Genomic DNA, 25,315 nt, shown 5'->3' with positions numbered 1-25,315 from the left:
CGCCTAACTGGCTGGGCCCGGGGCCGCCCGCAACTGAGATCCAGAGCCTCCAGGCACTGCGTCTGTGGCCAACATGTGTCCCCCGACTCCCCTCATGCCCTCCAGAAACCCCAGGCTCCCCAAATCAGACACGCATGTCACCTCCAGACCTGCATAGCTCTGGCTCGCGTCGCGGCCCACGCTGCCCCAGTCTCAGGGCTGGCTGTCCTAGGCTCTACCAAGCCTTTCACGGGCTTCACGTAGCCCAAGACGGCCGCACCCCGTCCCTCCGCGGATAGAGGCCTACCTAAGCCGGGCCCTCTCCTCGGCCTCGCCCCCTCCCCCCGCTCAGCCACACCGGTTTTTATTGGCCGCCCAACCTGGATGTGCTGCTTATTGGAGCCTCTCAAAGGCATGGGCGGGCTTTAGTGGGAAAACCTCGGAGTCCATTGGCTTCCCTGTCAGTTTCAGCATGCCGCCTTTCTTCACTTCTCATTGGCCGACGTGCGTAGGAGGCGGACTTTGCCCCCAACATGGCGGGTGGTGGCGGCTGGCGGGTGAGCATCGGGTCTGCCCGGGCCCCACGGCAACTCGCGGGGTCCAGGGAACGGCCCGACCGCATCCTCTGCGGGTCGGTGGGCGGGCGCGAGGGCCCGAGTGGGAGCGCGGCCCGCTCAGACTCGCCTTTCTCCGCAGCCGCCTCGCCCGTGCGAGACCTACGGCGCCGAGTGGAGGCTGTGCCGCAGCGCCGCGCACCTTCTGCACAACCTGTACGTCTTCGGCGAGCGGCCGGCCTGCGAGCAGTGGCGCCGCGACCTGGCCAGCTGTCGTGAGTGGGAGGAACGCCGCAGCCCCGAGGCGCAGGTAGGTCCGCGCGGCCGAGTCCCCGCCCCCCCGCATCTCCGCGACGCTCTGATCTCCCCGACCCCCACCCAGCAGGGATCACCACTTGGGGGTTCAGGGTGGATGCGGGCGTAGACTCGGCCCTCCTGGCACCCATACTATGGGGATGTGAGGACATGAGCAGAAGCGGGGAGACTGCGGGGCTCCGGGGAACGGGCGCTGGCAGTACCGGCGGCTGCTTCAACCTTACTTGGAATTACTTTGAAATGCGGAAAAATGATGTGGAAACCAAGGTGCTCTATGAAAGAAAAGGATGACACATGCATCGGAAGTGGAAATCAGAAATCTTGGAAAGGCAGCTTGCAGCCTGTGTGGCAAGAGATTGGGGACCTTAATGTATATGTAAAAATAGCTCTTACAGATCTTTAAGAAAAATGGGAGTGACCTCAGAATACAAGAATGGGCAAAGAAGCAGTTCATTAAAACAGAAAACCAAATGGCCAGATTTACAAGTTAAAACGATAGTGATTTTGCTGAGTGTAATATCTGACAGAGTTGGGGAGTCGGGGTATCATTCAGTGCCATGCCCTTGGGGCTGCCTGGTCGAATTAGAACACCCTGTCAGAAGGGCTTTTTATTTATCTCAATGTTAAATGCATACCTGTTGGCCGTGCAGTTTTACTTCTGGAAATTCTTCCTAGAGAAGTAACTGGACAATAGCGCACAGGTAAAGGTCCAAAGTGTTCATTGTTGTCATTTGTGACTGTGCAAAAACTCAAAGTGACCTACAGTCTACTAATAATTGATCCACACAGTGGAATACTATGTAGCCATTAAAAAGGATAGATAGTAACTTCTCTGGCATTGGAAAAGGGTTTAGTGAAAAAAGTGGGGGAGAAAATATTATTCTATCTTTAGGGATAAAATTGGGACATAAAAAGGTGTCTGGTAAAGTCTGGCAGTCTTTCCTGTCCTACTTTGCCTTTCTGGCTGCTTCTTAAACATTCTATATGAGTAAAGAGCTTGAGCAAAGACAGGTAGGCAGATGGGGAAATTGAAATTGTTTATGTAAAGAGGTCCGCATAGTTCCTGGAACAGAGCAAAAGGGTGGTTTGTATCATGCTAGCTTGGTCCTTTACTATCTTTGAGAGAAAGAGGCTATAGAGAAGGCTCAGCCATGGAGCAGTCCCTGCCACACACAGCCCCATGTCCATGCATCTGTCTGAGCCCTTGGGGATGGGTCTTCCCCCTATATTCCTTCCTTGTGACCACACCTCTGTGAGCCCTATGGCCACTCTTTCAGGCTTTTCTCCTCACAGCTCAGCACTCCCAGGTCCAGTCTTGGGCCATCAAGCCTCGAAGCCTCAAAAAAGATGCTTTAAAATTTACTCAAATTGTGGCACTCTCCACAGTAGACTGAAAAAGAATGAGGTAGACCTCTGTGAGCAGATAGGGAATGACTGGCAAGGTATCTTAGTGGAAGCAACCAAATTGTGGAGCAGTACAGACTTTGCGCTCCATTTGTCCATCTGTTTGGGAGAGTGCTGGGGAGGAGGGAGGTACAGGGGCCATGGGAGGATATGCCGGGCCTGAGGTGTAAAGTAACTTGGGTCCCATTTGCACAGCGTTCCCTCTGTGAGAGCGAGCGGGCACGAGTCCAGGCTACCCGGAAGCATGCCCTGGTGTGGACCCTAAGGCAGAGCCCCCCTACAGACTGGCACCGCCCACTGCCTCAGGAAGACAACGCGTGACCTGCACCCTTGCCCTTGGCCTGTGTGGCTTCCTTGCAGCTGTCGGAAGCAGGGCTGTTGTGTGACCTTCAGGACTGACCTGCCCAGTCTTTTGGGCCCCTTCAAGCTCCCACCTGGCCTGAGACTTGGAGCAAGACGCCTGTAGCCCCTCCAGCTCCATCCCTGGTTGCATTCAGATTGAAAGACAATTGCACCTGTTCCACAGCTGCTGGGGTGGCAGGCAGTGGTGAGGTATCTGTCAGCAGCCAGAGCACAGAAGACAGCAGGCCTAGAACTCTCAGGTGAGCTGCTGAGGGGTATCTCTGATCTGTGTGGACACATGGAAGGGTCAGAGTAAGGTGGTGTGGGAGGCTGAAGTGTGCCTAGTAGACCCGTGTTCCTCATCTTGAACCCAGTGTAAATAGGAACTTTTGAAAATATTATTTTTAGTCAAGGTGTAGCAAATTAAGCCAGCATGGGCCTTAATCTAGATGGAAGCCTTATAAAGAGAATTTGCAAGTCAAAGATGCAAGAGAGGACATTGCCATGTGACAGGAGCCAGAGATAAATAAGCCAAAGAACCCCAAGGATTGCTAGCTATCAGCACCAGAGCCCTACAGATTTTGGGGAAAAAGCCTGGTGTTGCCAATGCTTTGATTTGAATTTCTGGCCTCTGAAACTATGAGCCAATAAATTCCTGTTACACCATTCCTCTGTGTAGTATTTCTTATAAGAGCTTAGCAAACTAAGTCATTCCTTAAATGGTTACGCTGCTGGGAATGTCTGTCCTGGCCCTTGGGAAACAGGCCAGCACATACCAGGCCTGGAACTGCCCAGATATTGCCCACCATGGACATCCAAAGTGCACAGCTCACACAGCTGGGTCAACACACTCAGGCTCACTGAACACCGAGAATGACAAGGCTGTGACTAGGCGGCAGTACTCACTGACATCTCTACACAGCTCTCCACCTTTCAGGCCTACAAGTAGGTCCTTTGGAGACTGGTTTCAGAAAATGCATGCAGCTACATATCACACAATATTCTATCAAAAGGATCTGAGGACTCTGCTTAAAATCCGTGAACCGTGGACTTTAGGTCTCCTTCCCTCAAAATTTCCCATGGCTGTTTTTAGAAAAATGTGGACTGAATCAAGAGCCATTTCACACCTTGGATTCTAAGTCATAGCTGACAAAACTGGATCCACATTTGTTAGATTTCACACCAAAAGTTATTGTGTTCAGGCAATATTAAAATTTTGTATGCTTCTACTCTTGTAGATGACTTTTAAATAGGCATATAAACCAACAAGAACCCTAGTTCCTGGAGAGGACTCTTGTTACTAATAAATGAGTCAGCACATTGTTGCATAGGAGCCCTTCTGTGTGGTGGGGACCTGCTGCTGAATGCCACACCCATGGCTGGGCCCAACCTGGCCCAGGCAATGGTTTAGATAATTTTTAATTCATTCTTCGAAGCAAAATAATCATCTTTTCAGAAGGGCATAAATTAAAGACAGATCCCTTTCTGCATTTTCTCCTGTGCAGTTTGAGTCACTCCCTGGGTCTGTTTATATGCCCATGGATGGAGGGAATATGTGCATATCTGATACTCAAGAGTTGAGTATGAAGAAGAACCAGCCAAACCCTCTGTCCCAGGGGGGCACCTGGATGTATCTGAGCCAACCATGTTATCTCCGTCCTTTCCCTGGAAGTGGCTGGTGGAAGAATAAGCATTTCTGCCCAATGAGGAGAGAAGGAAAGGCTGCTAATCTTGTAGAATCGTTTCCCTCATACGTCAAAGGAAATACAGAGAAGGGGCATCTGAATTTTGCAGTCTGGGTAATGCCTGGAGTTGCAGCAACCATCCTGGGCCTACTGGAGTAAGGCTAGGTGGCATGGGAAGAGCTTGGGAACCTTGGCCCACACACTCAGGAAGCTGCATGCTTTCAGGGGCTCCCTGGCTAGAGCCCCTTTGTCTTATTTACCTGCTGAGGCTGTGCTGTGTTGGGCCAAATGCTACGTGGATCTGCATGCACTGATAGGAATCTGTTAGACTTTTTGCTCTTTTCTATTCTCCAGACATTTAAGTCTTCCTGCTGCAATGCCACTTTTGCATTTTGCCTTTCTACCTTACTACCTGACAAGTTCCATACCAACAGTTACTCTCTTTGGACACAATGTATGTGTGGATTCATTTTTCACATCATCTTAGGGCCAACTACCTGCTGGGCAAGGGTTGAGGCTCTGGGATTACAGATCTTGAACCAGACAAGTCGCTTTCACAGAATTTAGGTTCTTAGGGAGATAGACATGAGCACTTAAACATGAATAAATAAGAATTTGAAAAGTGCTATGAAGAAAACAGAGTACTAAGATACAACAGCATTTTTCTGACTTTTCAGAAAAGTCATTATGATCTGGTAGACCTTTACATACAACATGTAAAGTTGAAACAGGTTTTACAAAACAGTATTTGTACTGTATGTGAAGCACTGATGTTTTCAATGCCACTCAAACTGCTCTATGTACAACTTGGATGAAACTCAAGGGAAGTGAGTAAAAGCAAATCTTAAGGATATACATAACATCATTACATTTATGTAACTGGTAAAATAATGTAATTATAGAAATGGAGGTCAGGTTAATGGTTGCCAGCAGTAAGGGATGGAGGGGAGGGTGTGTATGACTATAAAGGGGTTTTGTGGTGGTTATGCAAGGCTACATGTGTGATAGAAGATGCATCAAGCCATACAAGCACAGGTATGCAAATGAGTGCCAGTGTAGCTACGGAAATCTGAATATGCTCTGTGGACTGTACAGTCAGTTTCCTGGTACTGATAGTATACCAGTTACATAAGATGCTGACATAGGGGAAGACAGGGAAGGGTACACAGGACCTCCTTGTACATTTCTTGGCAATCTCTTGTAAATCTAATTACTTCAGAACAAAAAGCTAAAAAAAGAACTTTTGACCATGACCCACTGAATTGATTACACAACCTAATGGGCTGAAGCTTACTGTTTTAAAAGCACTATTGTAAACCACCTGCAGCAGGCTCTACCTTAGGCAGGGGCATCAGGGAAGGCCTCAGCCCTGAGCCCGGAACCAGATGATAAGGCTGGAGCCCTGTAAGGCAGAAAGGGGCAGCGCCAGGGCTATGAGAACCAAATGCCCCATGCTGATGAGATGGGGTACTTACAAGCCGCTATCAGGTGCCTGGCCTCTGCCCCACCTTGTACAGAGATCTCCAGCTGCTGTGCACAGAATGAACTAGGGATGTGAATACATTGCATAAACAGGTCAATTAGCAGATGACTTCAGTAGGCAGAGAACAGATGATGATGGCTAGGGTTTAGAGGTCACAGCACAAGTGGTCAGGTGTGGCTGCCTTCAGGACCAAAAGGAGTTAGGGTCCTTGGGTGAAGTTTTTATCTAGAACTATTAAGAGTTTTGAAAGCAAAAGTGAACCACACGCTAGGAAGGGATGATCCAAATTCTTATTTAAATGAATTATTTCTCTGGTTTTATCTGCACTAAGGAAATTAAGAACCCAAAGCATGAGGTTGTGCTTCATCAATAGGAAAAATGTCTCCATCCATACGCAGCACCTTCACCAGTTCCAGACTAACAGCACTTGAATAACGATGATCGTAGACTCTGCCCTGCCTTCTCTCCAGCTCAACCTCATGCCCTCTGGAAGGGACACAATAGCTTTATTAGTGTGTTCCTGGCTTGTGGCACTCTCCTTTGCCGCCCTCCCTGGCTTAAAACCCAAAACTGGCTCACTGATGACACTAGTAAGCTTGTGTCCTCCACCTGTCCCACTTCTTGCACTCCTATCCAGCTGGCAAAATCCTGCGCACCCATCACCTCCACTCCTATGGGTTACTTTGTGCTTCTTGGTGGGGGTGTTTTCATCACACAACTGGAATTTTCCTTTTAGCCCATGTTTTTCCATTTGGGTGGCAGTGGTCAACGTCTTGGTCAGTTTCTTCCCAGTACCTGTCAGAAAGGGGCAGCATCTCTCATCCCCATAAATCCCCCGGTGAATTAGTTCTAATTCTAGCAGAAGTCAAAGAGTTACTTTTCTTTAAACCTGTTTTTATTAACATGCCTTACTCTGCAAGGCAGATTACTCTGGTCATCCTGGCTCTCAAGGGAAGCTTGTTCTGAGGACTGCCTGCAGTCCTACCTCTTGAACTCCATCTGTGTGTACACCTTGGTGATGTCGTTGTACTTGCCTTCAGGGGGCTGGTAATTAGGGATTGGTGGTGTGTAAGCTGGCCCTTCCTTCTCAAAGGGGAATAGGCTAGGATCCCGCTTGATGGCCTCTGCATGGAGCTCTGGAGACTCGAGTTGCAATTCCTGCAGCGCTTCCTGCTGGGCCTTGAGCATGGACTGGATGGCCTCCCTCTCCATCTCATACTCTTGCTTCTTGAACAGGGACCATTTCTTCATAAGCAGAGCTCTCCTCTCATCTTCCTCAAAGGAAGGTTCTGCCTGAGGCCGCTGCCTGGGAACACATAAGTGCAAAGATGTGATGGTAGGAAGCTGTGACTTCGCTGACAGAGGAGTCTGTGCAGATGTCTGTGTATAACCCAAGTATCTCCACTGCCAAAGTCACTATTGAGAATGGGGGGGGGGAGTAAAAGTTTGGGACAAATTAAAAAGCGGAGTATTGACTATGGCAGCAGTTGCAAGTGACACTAGGGAGCAGTGTCATTTCCTTTATATGAAGAGACAAGATGCAGAGTAGGGAGGTCTACAAATAAATTGAAAAAGATACCAGAATTACGTAGTTGGTACTCTGAAACCTGACTGGACACCTAAAGCAACCATAGGAGTGCCGGAAAAGGGAGAGGGTACTGACTATCAAGCTTTTGTAAGCAAGGATGTACACAAGAGAGCAATAATCTCCTATTCCTCAGCCTCTTAACAGCAGCTGAGAAAACAATAGCTAGCTATCTGGAAGCGACTGGAAGGGCCAGGGTGGGCAGAGGAAACTTCTACTCCAGAAAGCTGAGGTGGTAACTTGAGGTCAGTCTGGAAGATACTTGAGGGACCAATGCAAACACTAGCCTTGGTTTTGACCTTCTCCAAAGCAGCAGCTTTAGGCTTCCCAGTAGCATCTATTAGAAGATTTAAAGAGGCAGCACACATTTTTTGTTTCTTTCGTTTGGTTTAAAATTTTTTCTTTCTTTTTTTGGAGGGTGGGGATGGGGATCCTTCTGACAGATTCCAGAAGCAAAATAAAAACATACCAGCTTTCAAGTAAAAATCAAAAGTCCCTGGGAAATGAAGATTGGAGAACTGGATTTTCAAAGTGACCACAAAACTCAGAACATCCAGTTCTCAAAGAGACTTAAAAAGCATACAAAGAGACTGGAAAATATGACCCAGTCACGGTAAAGTAAGACTTGGCATAACCCATCGCAGAGGAAGCCCAATCACTGGAATTACTAATCAAAGATCTTAATCAGCTCTCTTAAGTAGGATCAATGAACTAAAGGAAAATACAGACAAAGAACTAAAGGAAATTAGGAAAACTATATATGGACAAAATGAGAATTTCAATAAAGAGAAGTTATAAACAAATTCTGGAGCTGAAAAGTAAAATAACTGAAAGGAAAAATTTAGTAAAGGGGTTCAACAGCAGATTTGAGCAGATGGAAGTGCTGGTGAGTTTGAAGACAACTGTCATTATCGGGTAGGAGAAGCAGAAAGAAGAGAGAATGAAGGAAAACACGGAGGCTGAGGGACATGTGGGACACCATGAAACATACAGATTATATGATTCGAGAAGGGTAAGAAAGAGGAAGGGACAAAAAGTATTTGAAGAAATAATGGCCAAGAACTCAGATAAGATAATGAATATACACATCCAAGGAGTTCAAGGAACTTTAAACCAGATAAACTCAATGAGACCCACAACAAGACACAACAGAATTAAATAGTCAAAATCCAAAGGCAAAAGAGAATTGTGGAACAGCAAGAGAGAGACAACTCATCATTACAAGAGATCCTCAATAAGATTAACCACTGGCTTCTCATTAGAAAGTATGGAGGCCAGAAGGCTATGTGAAAACAAAGTGTTGAAAGGCAAAACTGTCAACCAAGAATTCTATATCCATCAAAACTGTCCTTCAAAGTATGAGGGAGAAATAAAGACATTTCCAAATAAAAGTTTAGAGAGTTCATGACCAGTAGACCTACCCTACAAGAAATGCTAAAGGGAGTCCTCTATGTTGAAAGAAAAGGACACTAGAAAGTAAACAAACCAAATGAAAAAATAAAGACCTCCAATAAAGGGAACAAAATAAGCAAATAGAAATGCCAGTAATACTGAAGTTTTTGGTTTGTCATGCCATTTTTTACTTCTTGTTGATTTAATATACAAATGAATAAAAAATAATCATAAAATCAGACAAAACTAAACTGTTATAAAAGATAAAGAAGGATATTATATATTGATAAATGGGTCAATTCAACAAGATATAAAAATTTAAAACACATATGCACCTAACAACACCTAATGACAGAATTGAATGTAGCAAGAAGACAGTTCTACAAAAACAGGTGGAGACTTCAATACCCAACTTTCAATATTGAATAGAACAACTAGAACAAAAAGAAATAGAGGACTTGAATGTCGCTCTAAATCAGTCACACCTAGCAGGCATATATAGAACATCCCACCCAAAAAGAGCAGGATACACATTCTTCTCAAATGTGTGTGAACTGTCTCCATGATAGACCATAAGCCTGATGACAAAACAAGTTTGAATAAATTTAAAAATATTGAAATCATACAGAGTATCTCCTCCAAACACAAAGGAATGAATCTAGAAATCAGTTAATGGGGAAAATGGAAAAATTTACAACAATGTGGAAATTAAACAATACACACTTAAACAATCAATGGGTTAAAGAAGAAATTGTAAGGAACATTAGAAAACAGAGATAAATGAAAACAAAACAGAAAAATGCCAAAACTTATAGGATACAGCAAAGGCATAGCTCAAGGGAATTTTATAAGCTAGCTTCACATCTTGAGGAACTAGAAAGAGAAGAGCAAATTAGCCCAAAGCTAGAATAAGGAAAAATGAATACAGCAGAAATAAATGAAAAAGAGTGTAGAAAAATAATAGAAAGAATCAACAAAGCTAAAAGTTGGTTCTTTGACAGATCAATAAAATTGACAACCTTTAGCTAGAATGGCAAAGTTGAAGACAGGAGATACAAATAATTAAAATCAGAAAAGAAAATGGTGACACCACTATTGCCCTTACAGAAATAAAAAGGAATCTGAGATTATGAATAATTATATGCCAACAAATTAGAAAAATCTAAATATATGATCCAATTCCTAAAAACACCCAACATACCTAAGCTGACCCAAGAAGACAGAGAAAATCTCAACATCCTTATATCAAGTAAGGAGAATGACTCAGAAATCAAAAACATTCCAACAAAGAAAATTCCAAAGGCCAGATAGCTTCTGCTAAATTCTCCCAAATATTTAAAGAATAGTATTATTTGAAAGAGTATTTTCAAACTCTTCCAGAAAGCTGAAGTGGAGAGAACACTTCCTTAGGCCAATACCAAAATCTGATAAAGACATCAAACACACACACATACATACACATAAATGTGGAAATTACAGACCAATTTCCCCTATGAGTATAGAAGGAGAAATCCTCAAGAAATTATTAGCAAACTGAACCCAACAGCATGTTAAAAGGATTATACAGGGAAGTGGATATTGGCTCAAGTGATAGGGCTTCTGCCTACCATATGGGAGGACCTGGGTTCGATCCCTGGGGCCTCCTGGTAAAAAAGAAAAAAAGAAAGCATGCCTGCGCAGTGAGCCAGGGCCCGCGCAGTGAGCCGAGTGCCTGCATGGTGAGCCGAGTGCCCATGCGAGTGCCGGCACAGCCAGGCAAGTGAGTCATGCAGCAAGATGATGATGCAACAAAAGAGAGATGAAGGGGAGAGACAAGGTGAAGCACAGCAGAAACCAGGAACTGAGGTGACACCAGTGCCAGGGAACTTCTCTCCACATCAGAGGTCCCCAGGATCGAATCTCGGTGAATCCTAGAAAGGAGAAAAAAGGGGAAGAGAATACAAAAAGAGAAATAGATACAGAAGATCACAGAGTGAACAGACACAGACAGGAAAACAAACAAACAAACAAAAAAAAACAGGGCGAAGGGGGGGGGGGGGAACAAAAAACAAAACAAAACAAAATAAAAGCCACTGGGGGGAAAAAAGGATTATGCAGCTTCACCCCCATACCAAAGCCTGATAACGACATCACACATATATATACAAAGGAAACGACAGACCAATTTCCTTTCTGAATATAAATAGAAATTACTAGCAAACAGAAATATTAAATTCAACAGTATAGTAAAAGGATTATACACCATGACCAAGTGGAATTTATCCCAGGAATGCAAGGGTGGTTCTACATAAGAAATTCTATCAGTGTAATATAGTACATTAATAGAATGAAGGAAAAAAAACCACATGATCATCTCAACAGACATAGCAAAGGGCACTCAACAAAGTCTAACAACCTTTCATGATTAAGACAGTCAGGAAACTAGGAATAAACAGAGCCTCCACAACACAATAAAGGGTATTTATGAAAACCCACATCCTACTTGATGAAAGAATGAAACCGCAGTGGCAGTTCAGCACTATACTAGAAGTTCTAGCCAGAATAATTAGGCAAGAAAAAGAAATAAAAGGCATCCAAATGGAAAGGAAGAAGTAAAACTATCTCTATTTGCAGATAACATGATATAGAAAATCCCAAGGAATACACAAGAAAGCTACTGGAACTAATAAATTCAGCATAGTTGCCGGGTACCAGATAAACATGCAAATCAATTATTTCTATATACCAGCAATGAAAAAGCCAAAAGGAATATTAAGAAGACAGTTCATTTACAATAGCATCTAAGAGAATAGCATATCTAGATATCTAGGAATAAATTTAACCAAGGGTTGAAGGACTTTGTACACTGAAAAGCACAAAACATTGCTGAAAGAAATTAAAGACGACGTAAATAAATGGAAAGACATCCCAGGTTCATGGATTCAAAGACTTAATATTGTTAAGAAGTCAATACTATACAAAATGATCTAGAGTTAATACAATCCTTATCAAGATTGAGTAGCCTTTTTTGCAGGCATCAAAAAGCCTATCATTGTAAGTCGAGGGGAAAAAAAAAAAAAAGCCTATCATCAAGTTCATGTGGAATGGCAAGGGACCCCAAATAACCAAAACAATTTTGAGTAAGAGCAAAGTTGGAGGACTTAGGCTTCATTTCAAAATGTACCTCAAATAGTAATAAAAAAAGTATAGTAGTGGTGTAAGGATAGACATATAGAACAATGGAATAAAACAGAGTTCAGTAATACAGCCACATATATATGGACAGCTGATTTTCAACAAGGATGTCAAGACCACTCAGTGGGCAAAGAATAATCTCTTCAATAAATGGTGTTGGGAAAACTGGATTTCCACATGCAAAAAAATCAAGTTGGTCCCCTACCTTATACCATCTACAAAAATTAACTCAAAATGAATCAAGGACCCAAATAAAAGGGCAAAAATTATAAAATTCTTAGAAGAAATCATAGGGGAAAATCTTTATGACCTTGGATTTGGCAATGGATTTGTAGCATGAGCAGAAAGGAAAACACTGTTAAACTGGACTTCATCAAAATTAAAAACCCTTTTGTGCATCAAAGGATATTATCAAGAAAGTAAAAGACAACAAATAGAATCGGAGAAAAAGTTGCAGATCATATATCTGATGATGGTTTAATATCCAAAATATATAAAGAACTCCTACAACCCAACAGAATAAAGACAGATATCCCAATTTAAAAATGAGCCAAAGACTTGAATAGCCATTTCTCCAAAGAAGATGTGCAAATGACCAAGCAGCACATGAAACGATGCTCAACAAACAAGAAAACCAACTCAGGGGAACTGATGTGGCTAAGTGGTTAAATGCCAGCTTCCCACATACAAGGTCCTGGGTTCAATACCCGGCCCCCTGTGCTTTGGGAAAAAAAAAAAAGTTAAACATAGAACTACTGTAGCAATTTGGTATTATTTATGAACTCCAAAAATAGATACTGGATTATGTTTGTAAACTAGTCTGTTCCTCTGGGTATATCAGATTGTATTAAATTCAGAGGTTTCACTTTTACTTGATTAAATTATGATTAGGGCTTTGATTGGGCCACGTCAGTTGGACGTTGGGTCCCTGCCCACCACATAGAAAATAACATAGCAGTTTTTGGATGCTGGAGCCCCAGGAAGTAAATACATAGGAGAAGAACACAGAGGAATAGAGATGGCTCCATAGGCACAGTAGAGGCCCTTGGAAGAGAGAGAGCCTGATGGGCAACAGCTGACCTTGTGGAGAGAACAGCAGCTGAGCCTGGAAAGAAATGAGCCCAGGAGAGAGATGAGACTATCCCAGCCTACAGCTGATACTGAAAGAAGCTGGGACTATGGAGCCTTAAGAGGAAGAAGAACGCTGAACTCTTGCAGAGCAGCCATCTTGCTCCAAACTGTGGCCAGTGACTTTGGGTGAGAAAGTGCCTCTTATGGTACATTGAGTTGGACTCTTTAGGGCCTTGTGACTGTAGGCTTCTACCCCAAATGAATATCCTTTACAGAACCCAAGAGATTTCTGGTACTTTGCAGCAGTACCCCTTTGGCTGACTAATACAACTACAATGTCACCTGGCAATTTCACTCCATTAATATGGAAAGGAGGGACTCAAACGGATACTTGTATACCTATGTTCACTGCAGCATTATTTACAATAGCTAAAACGTGGAAATAATCCAAGTGTCCATTGACAGATGAATGGATAAACAAAATGTGGTATATACACACAATATAATATTATTTAGCTGTAAAAAGGACTGAAGCTCTAATACAAGTTACAGCATGGACGAACCTTCAAGACATCATATGGAATGAAATGAGCCAGACACAAAAGGACAAATTGTGTATGATTCCACTTACATGAAATACCTAGAAATAGCAAATCTATAGGGACAGAAAGTAGATTACAGATTTTACTAGCGAATAGGGAGAGGTGGAAGAGGGAGCTTTTGCATGGTGGTACAGTGGTAAATATAAGAAATTCTGAAATGAAATTATAAAAAGTGATGCCATGATAGACTATGACAGCACTTCTTCTGCCCCAGGCAAAGACTACCTTTGGTGAGAGGTGACTGTGGAGAGAAATGAATGGTGTTATGACAAAGGATACCCAAATTCCAGAGAATCAACAACCTGTGACCTCCCTCCAGTATCAAAAAAAAAAAAAAAAAGCCCCTGCTATTTCCCACTTTCATGGTAAGGTGCTCAATTATAAATGGTATACTTTTTACAAAAGGCAGAAAGGATAAGACCCAAGAGCTGCTAACCCTGTGTACAACACAATCCCAACATATACCAATTACAATCGTTTGCACCATAAGGCAAAAGACCAAGAGCTTTTGACCTCCAGGAAGGGGCATGGGTACAGATCTAAAAGCAGCAGTACCACGAGATGTCAGTCACAGCCAAGCAGTCCCATCCCTCATGCAAAAAGCAACATGAACTCCAGAGCAAGTTCACTCAGAGCATCTGACCTGAACTTAGTATATACAATTATCTGGGTTTATTTTTTTCTCCACCTTCAGCCAACCTGGAATACTTTTTCCAATACCCAAAAGGCACAATTAAGGAGAAAATGACTTGAGACCAGGGCCAAGTCTGCCTAAGCCTACACATCCTTTTCCATCACAAGCTTGAACTGCAGATAGAAAGGCATTTATGGAACTCCTTTACCCTGAGAATCTCATCCCTAGAAAGGACCCTTACCTTGCTTTATCCAAGAACTTCACGGGGGTAAAAAAATCTTCTATGGGAATTAGCTCTTGGCTAGCTTTTTCCAGTCGTCGGATCCTCTTTTTCAAACGGTCTCTTGCTGCTTGCTCTTTTTTAGGATTTACTTTCTTTTTCTTTCGTTGAGGTTCTGCTCTAATGGATAAAGTAAATGTTAAACATTTTCTTCTTTAGTCTCATGAACACACTAGATGGTGCTAGATAAACTGCCCTATACTTGAACTGAGTGCTCCACTGGGGGGAAGGAGCTGTGAATGGTTGCTGATCTCATGAGCTCAGTGTAGTGGGATGTGACTAAGAACGCAACTGACTACTTCCACCCAGTATCCTTGTGAGAACTATGTGACCACAGTTACCTCCGGATAAGGGGTAGAAAAGCTTCAAGTGGTGAGGGGTATAAATTCAGGGGAAGTACTCATCTTAAGTGCTAAACTATCTTTAGTGCCTAAGTACCTTTAGTTTTAAGGTTCAGTTGTGCCTTGAAAATTCACTGAAGAGTGAAAATACCAAAAATGATTAATTAGAAGGTTATTCACATTTTAAATAGGTTTTGAACCATAAAAATGTTTTAATGAGACTAAGAAAAACAATGTAACAAAAGTGACTACATACTCGGAATGATGGAAATGTTTTTGTAATGGATGTTGGTGAATGGTAGCACAAACAATGTAAACATAAGTAACAGCATTGAAAAATATATCTGAATGTGATTAAAAGAGGAAGTGCTAGATTGTTTATATGGTAACATAATAAAAATTTTTTTTAAAAAATCCATGGAACTACATTACACAGTGAACCCTAAGTTAAACCATGTACTATATTTGTCTTTCCAGTCCTTTTTTTGTGTGTATATTTGGTTGTGTTTTTTATAACTGTTTTCTAATCTTTTTAAAAATTGTATGTAATTTAATGGCTGCCTGGTATTCATTATATAAGTTATATAAATGTACTATATTTTGTGTAGGTTGAAATACATATTGGGGGGCATGCTCTTAATCTAAATCCATTCTCGTGGGTGTGAAATCACAGAAAATAAAACCTGTTGAAGATGTTATTTTTAAATAAAGTGTGTCCCCACTGGATGATGTTGAGTCTTAATACTATTACTGGAGGTTTTCTGAAGAGAAAGCCATGTGGAGAAGCCAGAAGTCAACAGAACCCAGAAGAGAAAATAGAGGACATCACCAAGTGACAGGAATGCCAAGGAACTCAAGTAATGCCAGCCATCAAGAATGCTACCAACCCCGAGAGGAAGCAAGCTTTAAAAAAAAAATAACCATGGAACTATACTACAAAACAGTGAACCCTCAGTTAAAACATGGACAGTAGTTAATAGTACAAATGTGCCACACCAATGCAAGGCACTAATAATAGGGTGGCACTTGGGAATCCTATATTTTATGCATGGTGGTTCTGTAAACACACAACTTCTCTAATAAAGGAAAAAAAACATTAAAAAAAAAAAAGTGACTGCAGTAGGCCCTCTTCACTTTTTGGCATTCATACCAAATTTTCCATTTTAGAGCATTTACAAAATGCTGATTCTTACACGAACACATTTCCCATGGTATTAAGTTACTACAAAGAATATTCAAATCCTCTAGCAAAACATCAAGAACCAGTTTTGGTGAATCAAGCCCCTAAGAAGCTCCAAAGTCTCAAGTGTATGGACTTTAATCCTCACACACCTCGAACATCCCCTCTCCAGCTCCAGGGCCTCAGAATGGGCAGGAAACAGAAAGGTCCATGGAGAAAGAAAATGTATGCAGTGCCCTTTAAAGCACACAAGAATCCCTTCAAGCTAATTAATATTTAAACTACTCTTACATGTAGTGTTTTACACAGCAATATTCTACATAAAAAGTATTGAAGAGGCAGAAAGCCCTTGCCTATTTTTAAATATGAAAAACTCTGTAGGCAGTTAATTTTGCAAACCAAATGTCATGTGCACCTCTATCTCCCGCTGATACCCCCAAAAACGTCAGGCCTGCCCTTGAGTTTTACCTCATGGGAATGAGTTCCCAGAAGGACAGCAATGAAGCTCGTTGGTGTGTGTCTCTAATCTGAGTCTGCCAAGGTCCCAGAAGCCTAAAAGAGACAAGAATATACGATGATTCTCCCTCCATCTCATAAGGAAAAAAAAAAATTAGCCAGTACCCGCCCCAAACCTGGGGCACTTTAAATACTGGATATGACAGCAAGGTCAATAGAGATGTTTTAAAGTCTCCCATTCACAGCAGAGTTTATGGCAGATCCCTGCTCGCCAGTCCACAGGTGACGGCGATCACCTAGTTCGTCCGCGAGACACCGTGGAAAGGGGCGAAGGGGGAACCCGGGGTGGGGACGCAGACGAGTCCGACGAGATCCGGGTCGCTGGCGCGGAGCCCCCACGCGCCCCCTGGGCATCCCACGACCCTGTCGGCGTCGGCACGCACCGGCTCGGCGGCAGAAGAGCTCGCGCATATGCGCCCAGCACAGTGACGGCCATAGCCCCCGCGGCCTCTACTGGGCCGCTTCCGGGCGCGCGGCCTTCGGAGGTCCGGCCAGTGGTGCCCCGTTCAGAGGTCCGGCCGGCGCGCCACCCCCCACTCCCGCGTTCCGGGCTCGGAGAGCCGGGCCCACTAGGTCCCGCCCTCGACGCAGCCCCGCCCCGTGCGTCCCGGCGGCGGGCGGGCACGCCCCCGCCGCTCGCGCCTCTCCGGGTCCTCCCTTCCGCCTTGGCGGGCCCGCGCGCTCTTCCTACACGCCCCCTAGCTGGTCCACCTGCGCCCTTCCAGGGTGCTGGCCTATAGAGGCGACTGCACGCCGCGGGTGCTCCTCGGTTGTTCCGAGCCCAACTGTCCACTACGCATATGAAAACGGCTCCGCTTTTCCCATAAACGCGCGCGCCTGGTCTGAGTCAGCCGCTGCGCAGAGAGGCAGCCTGACAGGGCCAGGTCGGGCCTTGGAGAGGATGCGTTGCTCGCGTTCGCTGCCCGGGGCAGCTGGCACGGGCCTGGCGCTCCCGAGATGCGCCATAAGCGCGCCTTGACGAGCGACGGCAGCTAGTAAATAAATCCAAGTGGGACCCGGCGAGTCTACGCCGACGAGGGGCCGGCATTCCCCTAGGCAGCCGCCGCCCAGAGCTGTCTTTGCTCTTGGAGGCGCCCGGGCGGCCCGTGAGCACGAGAAGCGGTTTCCCGCCGGGGCGATTTGGCAGGTGCGCGCCGTGACTTCCGGCGTTGCCCGGGAGCCGCCAGAGGAGGAGCGGCGCAGGGGATGCGGCTGTGGCGGCGGCGGCGGCGGCCGAGCGCGGGGGGCGACTGTGGCGGCGGCGGGGAGCGCGGGCCGGCTATGGCGCGGCGGCGCTGAGGGCGCGCGGCAGCCGGTGGCTGGAGGGCGGGCGGCGCGGGACGAAGCGGCGGTGGCAGCGGTGGCTCCATGGCCCGGGCGCGCTGAGAAACGCGGCTCTCGCCTCAGCCCGGCGGCGGCGACCGAACAATGAAGCTCCTGAAGCCGACTTGGGTCAATCACAATGGTGAGTGCGCGCGGGGGGTCGCGGGAGGCCCACCTCGGGGGCCGGAGTCGCCTTTGGACCACGCGCAGGCCCTGCCCGCTTCGCCCCGGCGTCGGTTCCCTGGTGCCCGAGCCGCGAAGCCGGCGACAGCGGACTTTGTCCCGGGCGCTGGGAGGCTGGGGAGGCCAGCGAGGCCGGGCACGTGCTCCGAGATGGCAGCTGGAGACCCGCCCTCTCGCCCCGGCACTTGGCACTGAACTCTTCGCCGCACACCCGGGGTCCGTGGAGGGGTCTCGGCCTGGCCTCAGGGAGCGGCCCTGGGCGCCGGCCAGCTCCTGCCACTCCACTGCATCGGCCAGAATGCGCTCCACTGGTCCTATGCGTGAAACCGGCGCGGAATCCCCCTGGTGGCCTTTCAGTGGCGGGTGAAGATCTGAAATCTGCAAGTGTCTCGCATGTAGAACGGGCTGTTACTGCCCCTGCCGAGATCTGGATGTAGTGACAGTGTCCCCAGTTGGGGGACTGTAATCCCGGAACACTAGGCTTTGTTCCCCAACTAAAGGAATGATGTTTCTTGTTGAGCTGGGGCCACAGGATGAATTTTGATGGGAGCGAATAGGTCAGAGGTGTGTTCTAGGAGCCGGGTTTCCTAGGTCTGTGGACGTGGCCCCAAGAGACACGTAGGAGAAAGGGACTCATCCAGTCCTCTGATTGAGGAAGGACTGTCTTGTACAAGGAAGCCGATGGTAACCAGCACTCGTGTCAGTTCCACCTTGTTGACCGAATGGGCTTCAGGAATTGGTCTTTGCATCCCAGGGAGATGAAGAGAGAGAACCCCCAACTCCCTAACCCCCTCTGCTGACAGCAAGCAGTGAAGCCCAGGATGCATCCTGCGGAGTGCTCCTCCAGCTCAGAGACCTTAGCTCTGATTCTGGCCTGTCTCTGCTAACAGGCAAGGGGTCACCCTGATTCTGTCTTGCTTCTAGAGGGAGATGCAGCTTTTTTCTTTTAGAGAAAGAAGAGTAGGTGCATTTGCATGAAACTTTACAGTTTTTGTAGTGATCCCAGGATGCTCTCTACTACTGCAACCAAACTGAACCATCTGTCTGCGCTCTCCTTCCTTCCATCTTCTTGTGACATCTCTTTCCCATCTTTCAGGCCACCTTGGTCTTTTTGAAACTTCCTGGTGTCCCATGTCTCTGTTCCTGTGCTCTGTTTTGCCTTAAAGTTGGAGGTGTATTTTCCATCTGCCCTGAGGGCCTGGTCCTGCCTCACACCCCTCTGTATTAGTTGTTGCACTCAGCAGTCCCTTCTACATAATGAGTATACAATAAATGGTAGCTAAAACTGTTTTAAACAAACAAAAAAATACCTGGGCTTTCCATAATTTATGAAGCTATAACTAGATTTATTGTACCTGAAAGCAAAAACCTTAAACTTTAGTTCCACTTCTTTGTCAACCAGCAAAAACATTTCCTGATGTGTAGCAAGCAGATCTTTCCCTGAAGAACCAGGCAGAAGTTCAGAAATTTTCTTTTCAGGAAAGGAAAAATTTTATTATGAATAGTCTCCTGTGTAAGTGAAGGTCTGAAAGAATGTTTGTTTTAAAATGCTTTGCCTGAATCAATTTGCGAGTGTAAATATATATAGTCTACCCTTTCCCAGTCTCTCTTTCTGTCTTCTGCCATTTAATTTCTTCCTTTTTTGATAAATTCCTTTGCAAGACAAAGATTTTAGGCTTGTTGAAGTATCAGTCAGTCAAGATGCTTAAGCACAGATTATGTAGGTTCAAAAGAGTCTGACTCAGTCTGCAACCAGGTCGGTTACATGTGCCAGCCAGGTGGGGTGGGAAGAACAGTGGGCCAGGAGCCTATTGTTGCTAGGGCCTCCCACACGAGAGGTGAATGGAACATGATAATATCTGCTCTACCTGCTTCATGGGATTATTGTGACGGGCAGTTGGGAAGAGACAAAATTTGTCCGCAGACTATTATTGTTTAGATGAAAGAGATAATAATAAAAGAAATTGAGACTCTGGCTAAAGGGATTTAACTTCTTGTAAACTTGTTCTTTGTCAAATTTCATTTCTTTTCAAATCTCCTAAGAACAACCTCTATTTCATCAAGGGTGGTGCAGAAGGATTGTTAGGGGCTCGTTGCCACTCTCCTGGAGAAAATGATGAAGGTCTAAATTACTTCTGAGCTGTCCTTTAAGCCAGAGTGGCTTGCTTTGGATTAAAAGCAAAAAAGACCTTGGTGCTTTGGAGAGAGTACATCACTGCTGATTCTGGTTTCCTTGCCCTGTGTTGATGACTCCAGAGTAGTTACACAACATGGACATACTTTTTTTGTTGCCTGAGACTACAAAGAGGAAAGAAGCAGATAGTCTGACATTTTCCCCTGTGGTGTCAAGAGACCCATTCACAAAGTAGAGAGTGGACAGGTAGAATAGGAGAATTAAAGGGAGCAGAAGAAGCATTTGGTGGAGTGTAGGCAAACTTTGGGTCTTAATTTCCTTGGCTGTGTTCTTTTAGTCAGCAGTGCTCTCTCCCTCCATCTTCTCATATGTGACATCTTTCCCATCTTTCAGACCTCCTCCTTGTCTTTTTTTTTTTTTTAATCAACTAGTGATAAGATCATTCTTCTCAGGCAGGGTTTCTCAGCCTCAGCACTACTGACATTTCAGGCCACATACATCTTTGCTGTAGGGGCTGTCCTGCGCTTTATGGAATGTTTGGCAGCATCCCTGGTCTCTGCCCACTATTGCCAGTAGCACACACACAGGTGCAGAGTTGTGACAACCAAAAATACCATACTCTTAGGTGCTTTGCGGTGATCAGTAAATCATTAAATCTTGCAATTGTCATATCATAATGAAGTGAATTTCGAACATGGAATCAGACTGGGTTGAGGATTCTGTCATTTGCTAGCTTGGGCTTGTGATTCTACTCTGGGCTTGGTAAAACTGCCTAAGAATACTCATCTCTTCCATTTCACCCTATATCCAAATATAAAAGATGCATAATTGTTAGATATATAATAGTTAATAATACCTACCACTGACATAGAAGTTATGTACCACATCTATACACATGCATATCTGGGTTCTTGGATATAGTACTCTGTATATACTTGTGAATTCTGTATTTGTGAATTTGCCCACTTGCTAAAATTTATTTATAGCCCCCAAATCAGTGCTTGTGGCATAGTCATTCATGAACATGTGCAAAGTGGCAAAAAATTTGCATCATCCAGCATGCATGTTTCCATCCAAGGTCAAACGCTCAGCATTTTTGTTTCAGCCCTCCTGCTGTAAACAGGTGTCCTTTTCCCAGCATATTTAGTGCCACGTTTTTCACATTCTGGGGCTTTTTGTTGGTGATTTTTCGTTTAACATGGCCCCGAAGTGCTATCTCATTTTCCTAAGTACAAGAAGGCTGTGATGTGCCTGACAGAGAAAATATGTGTTAGGTAAGCTTTGTTTAGTCATGAGTTATAGTGCTGTGGGCTTTGACCTTGCAATGTTAACAAATCAACAATCATATTAAATAAGCTATCTACAAAAAGAGATACATAAAACAGAAAAACCACAAGATTATGTATTGATTGGTTAACAAAAATGTGACCAGAGGCTCACAGGAATCAACCCTATATTTCCCATAGGAAAAATGGTTCAGTGTTCAGTAATTCTGTTTGCAGTGGCTATAGAACATTACTACCACAAATAGTAATGTTCTGTATTTAACATTACAGACATTACTGTATTAAATCCTGGCTGTATTTAAGTTTATTGAAGTCTTGGCCAAAATTAAATCAAGTTCATTTCTAAGTTAAGATCATAGACTATTGAGAAAGTGAAAGCAACTGAGTGTTTGGTTTTAAAGTTTATATATTTAGAGTATTTCATTTGAGATTCATAGCTCTTTCCAGCCTTTATTCTTGAAAGTTTCTTCTGGAATTTTCACTGCTGGGTGGATAGCCCTTGGTGCTTAGCCCTTCATTCTAACCAGGTGGAGGGCAGGACTTAAAGAGATCTCATTCTCCTTTGACCTCTGGTTGACATTTTGATGGCAGTGTTATAAAAAATCATTTGGCCTGTTTTCAACAATAGGATCATCTGTCCATTAATCACATTGCTTTATAGAATGTGTTTTCTTTTTCTCCTGTGATTGGATTCCTAATGTTTTTCTACCTTGGCTCATTCCAAAGGAGATTTTAAAACATGCTGCTGAGACATATATACCACATCAGGATGAAAATAAAAGAAGTTAGATTGAAGGGAGAATGAAGGTAGGATGGTACAGTAGTGAAGTCAGGAGGGAATGTGACAAGGCCTGCACACTTGCTAGAGGGACATTGCAGCTTTCTAGTGGCCAAGTCTGGGAGAGGTCCCTGATGGCGATAGTTATGATTTGGTATTTGTAGGATAAATTTTGCAATTGTCCTAGGTCAGTGGTTCTCAGACAGGGGTGATTTTGTCCCTGTGCCAAATATTTGGCAATATTTGGAGACATTTTTGGTTTTCAGAACTGGGCAAGGGGGTGCTTCCTGGCATCTAGTGGGTAGAAGTAAGGAATACTGCTAAACATCCTACAGTGCACAGCATAGTCCATACCACATAGTGTTATTTAGTCCAAAATATCAATGGTGCTGAGGTTGAGCAACCCTGTTTTAGATAAGGAAATCTTTTTTTATAAAGATTTATCTAACTATTTATTTATTTAATACCCCCCTCCCCTCTCTTCCACCCCCCACCTCCCGCTCTGCTGATTTTGCTGTCTGTATCCATTTGCCCTGTCATCTTCTGTATCTGTTTTTCTTTTTGGTCCTCTCTTCTCATTTTTCCACCTCTAGGATTCACCAGGATTCAATCCTGGGTCTGATGTGGAGAGAGGTTCCCTGTTAGCTGTGCCACCTTGGTTCCTGGTTTCTGCTGTGCTTCACCTTGACTCTTCCCTTCATCTCTCTTTTGTTGCATCATCATCTTGCTGCATGACTCACTTGCACGGGCACTGGCTCACTGCGTGGGCACTCTTGCCACGTGGGCACTCAGCTCACCATGCAGGCACTGGTTCACCATGCAGGCACACTTTCTCTTCTTCTTTTTCATCAGGAGGCCCCAGGGATCGAACCTGGGTCCTCCCATGCAGTAGGCGGAAGCCCTATCTCTTGAGCTACATCTGCTTCCCAAGAAAATCTTTATCGTTATTTGCCTTCTTCTGTATTTGTCACATCCTTCCAACTAGTTTATGAGCTTCTTTGAGGACAAGGATTTTTTTTTTTATCTTGGAATTGGGTAGTCATGCTTTTGAGTCTCCTTGCTGTGCTGCTTACTGAATATCTCTGTTCTCTTGATCTGTTCAGTATAGCCAAGAATACCTGTCTTCCCTGAGACTTGTGAAGGTACAAATGCTAGTTCTCTCTTCCATGTCTCACACACTGATTTATTCCTGCAGACCATAGGTCAATTTTAAAAAAACAATATCTTCTGAAAGAGATTCAGAAGAAAACTGGGTCTTGCTTTTGACAATGTGCATATGGATTTTTTGCTATACATTGAATGAACTCTTCTGCCAAGCTGCTCTGTGTGGATCCAGAGGTGAATGCTGCTGTGCCTGTGCGGAAGCTGTATGGAAGGTTGGAGAAGTGGATGTAACAGACCATTTTCTAGAAGGTAGGACAGGTGGAAATAAGAGTGGGGGGAGGGACTCATCTCCCTCATCTGATTTGTGGATGTGTGGCTAAGCTGAGCATTGCAGGTGAGTAAGATTGTAGTGGTGGAGAAGGCAGTGCAGGTCATGAGAAAGTCAGGAGCAAAGGCCCAGAGAGTAGAGAGCTTTAGATTACTTAGAGCATTTTAGGGGGTGAGGCTGAAAAGGTGAAGAGGGAGCATGGGGCTGGGAGGCAAAGAACCTTGAGTCGCATACACGAAGCTTGGACTTCCTTCTGTGGGGTGGGGTGAGGGTCATTGAGGTTTCTGAGGACACTGAATATCCATGTGTTAGGAAGGCCCTGAACAAGTTAGGAGGCAGTACCTGGAGTTGGTAAAAGATGATGAGGGAGGTCGGTGGTGAAAGAGAGAAAGAGTAGGTAGGCACTAGGGGAGCTGATGTGGCTCAGTGTTTGAGCTCTGGCTTCCCACATATAAGGTCCCAGGTTCAATCCCCAGCCCTAGTACCTCAAAATAAAAAAAAATTAAAGGGGAGCAAATGTGTTCACATGGGAGGTCCCGGCTTTGGTCCCAGGTTCAGTCCCGGTACCTCCTAAACAAACAAGCAAACAAAACAAACAGAAAACCCAACACAGGGATGCTGATACGACTCAATGGTTGAACATCGTCTTCTCACATATGAGGTCCAGGGTTCAATCCCCGGCCCGGGAACCTATTAAAAAAAAAAAAGTTGGGTAGCCTGAGGACAGGGTAGAGATTGAAGTAATGGGACCTGGCCATTATAGGCAGGTGACTCCACAGCTTTGAATCGGTTTCTGAGCTTATTTCTTTAGTATGCTGAAGAAAGGGTGTGGATGAAGTGTAGGAAATGGGATTCTAAACATTTGTTTTTAATCTAAGAAAAGGTTTAAAAGTTGTTTTCATTTTATGAAAAGATGTTTTCATTTTTACAAAATTGGGAGGGCCCCTCTAGGCAGTGTCTGGCCCTGACCCCTGAGGCTGGGTGGAAGACCTGCTGCCATTTCACTGATCTTGGGTCTGCCTTGACATCTTCTTGTCCCTAGCTGGCCTAACCCATTCATCCAGGGTTTTTGCCCTTAGACTGCAGAAGTATCTAGCACATGAAGCATAGGTCTGGAATGAGCCCTGGTGACCAACACTAGTGAAACACGTTTTATCATCCCCCCAACACCAGCAACACCACTCACTACACCAACTCCTAGACAGGTGATATCCACAGTTGTAAATGGCCTGAAGGGAGTGTGGCAGATACTGTGGGTTGCCTACCCTCTTTATTCCTTTTTAGCAGAACCTCAATTTTTTTCTATTTATCTCCCCTCTTCCACAGGCCAAGCTTCAGGGAGCAAGTCTTGTTGACTCTAAGCCTGGCACGTGGGTGAGTGCCAGGGATTTATTGAAGAACAACCATGTTTTGCCATTCTAGCCGGTGAGATTAGGAAGGAACATCTGCTGTGGCTCCTGGGGAATCAGATAAGAAGAGATGCTTGAAAAGCTAATCTTTCTTCTGCTGGACTTCCCTGGAGGGAGGGAGGGAGGAAGGGAGGGAGGGTGGGAGTGTGTGTGTGTGTTGTGTGTGTTTGTGTGTGTGTGTGTTAGCCTTCCCTGGGGTGTGTGTGTGTGTGTTTGTGTGTGTGTGTGTGTTA

General features: G+C 44.8%; 3 protein-coding genes across 5 annotated transcripts in view; 2 read left to right on the top strand and 1 right to left on the bottom strand.

Moving 5' to 3' along the window:
• Positions 1-456: 456 nt before the first annotated feature.
• On the top strand, positions 457-3,262 carry C19H22orf39 (chromosome 19 C22orf39 homolog). The gene is made up of 3 exons (XM_004480951.4): positions 457-536; positions 676-843; positions 2,448-3,262. The coding sequence occupies exons 1-3, from the start codon at positions 513-515 to the stop codon at positions 2,571-2,573; spliced, it is 318 nt and encodes a 105-aa protein (XP_004481008.1). The 5' UTR covers positions 457-512; the 3' UTR covers positions 2,574-3,262.
• Positions 3,263-6,635: 3,373 nt separating this feature from the next.
• MRPL40 (mitochondrial ribosomal protein L40) lies at positions 6,636-18,082 on the bottom strand. 2 transcript variants are annotated; one of them, XM_071209926.1, is made up of 4 exons: positions 18,036-18,082; positions 16,490-16,573; positions 14,462-14,620; positions 6,636-7,068 (listed from the first exon to the last, which is right to left on the bottom strand). In XM_071209926.1, the coding sequence occupies exons 2-4, from the start codon at positions 16,492-16,494 to the stop codon at positions 6,744-6,746; spliced, it is 489 nt and encodes a 162-aa protein (XP_071066027.1). In that variant the 5' UTR covers positions 16,495-16,573; positions 18,036-18,082; the 3' UTR covers positions 6,636-6,743. The 2 variants fall into 2 exon arrangements, with proteins under 2 accessions (XP_071066027.1, XP_058137800.1); XM_058281817.2 differs by lacking the exon at positions 18,036-18,082 and adding an exon at positions 16,921-17,131.
• HIRA (histone cell cycle regulator) overlaps positions 17,871-25,315 on the top strand; it is a 121,316-nt gene continuing 113,871 nt past the window's right edge. For both annotated transcript variants that reach the window (XR_011646541.1, XM_058281812.2), the window contains exon 1: positions 17,871-18,002. Coding sequence is in view for 1 of the 2 variants with exons in the window: in XM_058281812.2 (XP_058137795.1) it covers positions 17,966-18,002 (37 nt within the window). In the remaining variant the exon portion in view is untranslated. The remainder of the gene's footprint in view (positions 18,003-25,315) is intronic.

This window comes from Dasypus novemcinctus, chromosome 19 (assembly GCF_030445035.2).
Source record: "Dasypus novemcinctus isolate mDasNov1 chromosome 19, mDasNov1.1.hap2, whole genome shotgun sequence".
Classification (NCBI taxonomy): domain Eukaryota; kingdom Metazoa; phylum Chordata; class Mammalia; order Cingulata; family Dasypodidae; genus Dasypus; species Dasypus novemcinctus.
Note: the sequence above shows the minus strand (reverse complement) of the source record. Positions and strands in the feature narration are given on the sequence as shown.

What these genes read in the sequence shown, in the direction of transcription:
- C19H22orf39 (XM_004480951.4), top strand. Translation starts at nt 513, where the DNA reads ATGGCGGGTGGTGGCGGCTGGCGG. An exon ending in CGGGTGGTGGCGGCTGGCGG is followed by an intron (nt 537 to 675) that starts GTGAGCATCGGG and finishes CTTTCTCCGCAG; the next exon opens with CCGCCTCGCCCGTGCGAGAC. An exon ending in GCCGCAGCCCCGAGGCGCAG is followed by an intron (nt 844 to 2,447) that starts GTAGGTCCGCGC and finishes CCATTTGCACAG; the next exon opens with CGTTCCCTCTGTGAGAGCGA.
- MRPL40 (XM_058281817.2), bottom strand. Translation starts at nt 16,973, where the DNA reads ATGGCCGTCACTGTGCTGGGCGCATATGCGCGAGCTCTTCTGCCGCCG. An exon ending in TGGGAACTCATTCCCATGAG is followed by an intron (nt 14,621 to 16,489) that starts GTAAAACTCAAG and finishes TTTATCCATTAG; the next exon opens with AGCAGAACCTCAACGAAAGA. An exon ending in AAGTTCTTGGATAAAGCAAG is followed by an intron (nt 7,069 to 14,461) that starts GTAAGGGTCCTT and finishes ATGTGTTCCCAG; the next exon opens with GCAGCGGCCTCAGGCAGAAC.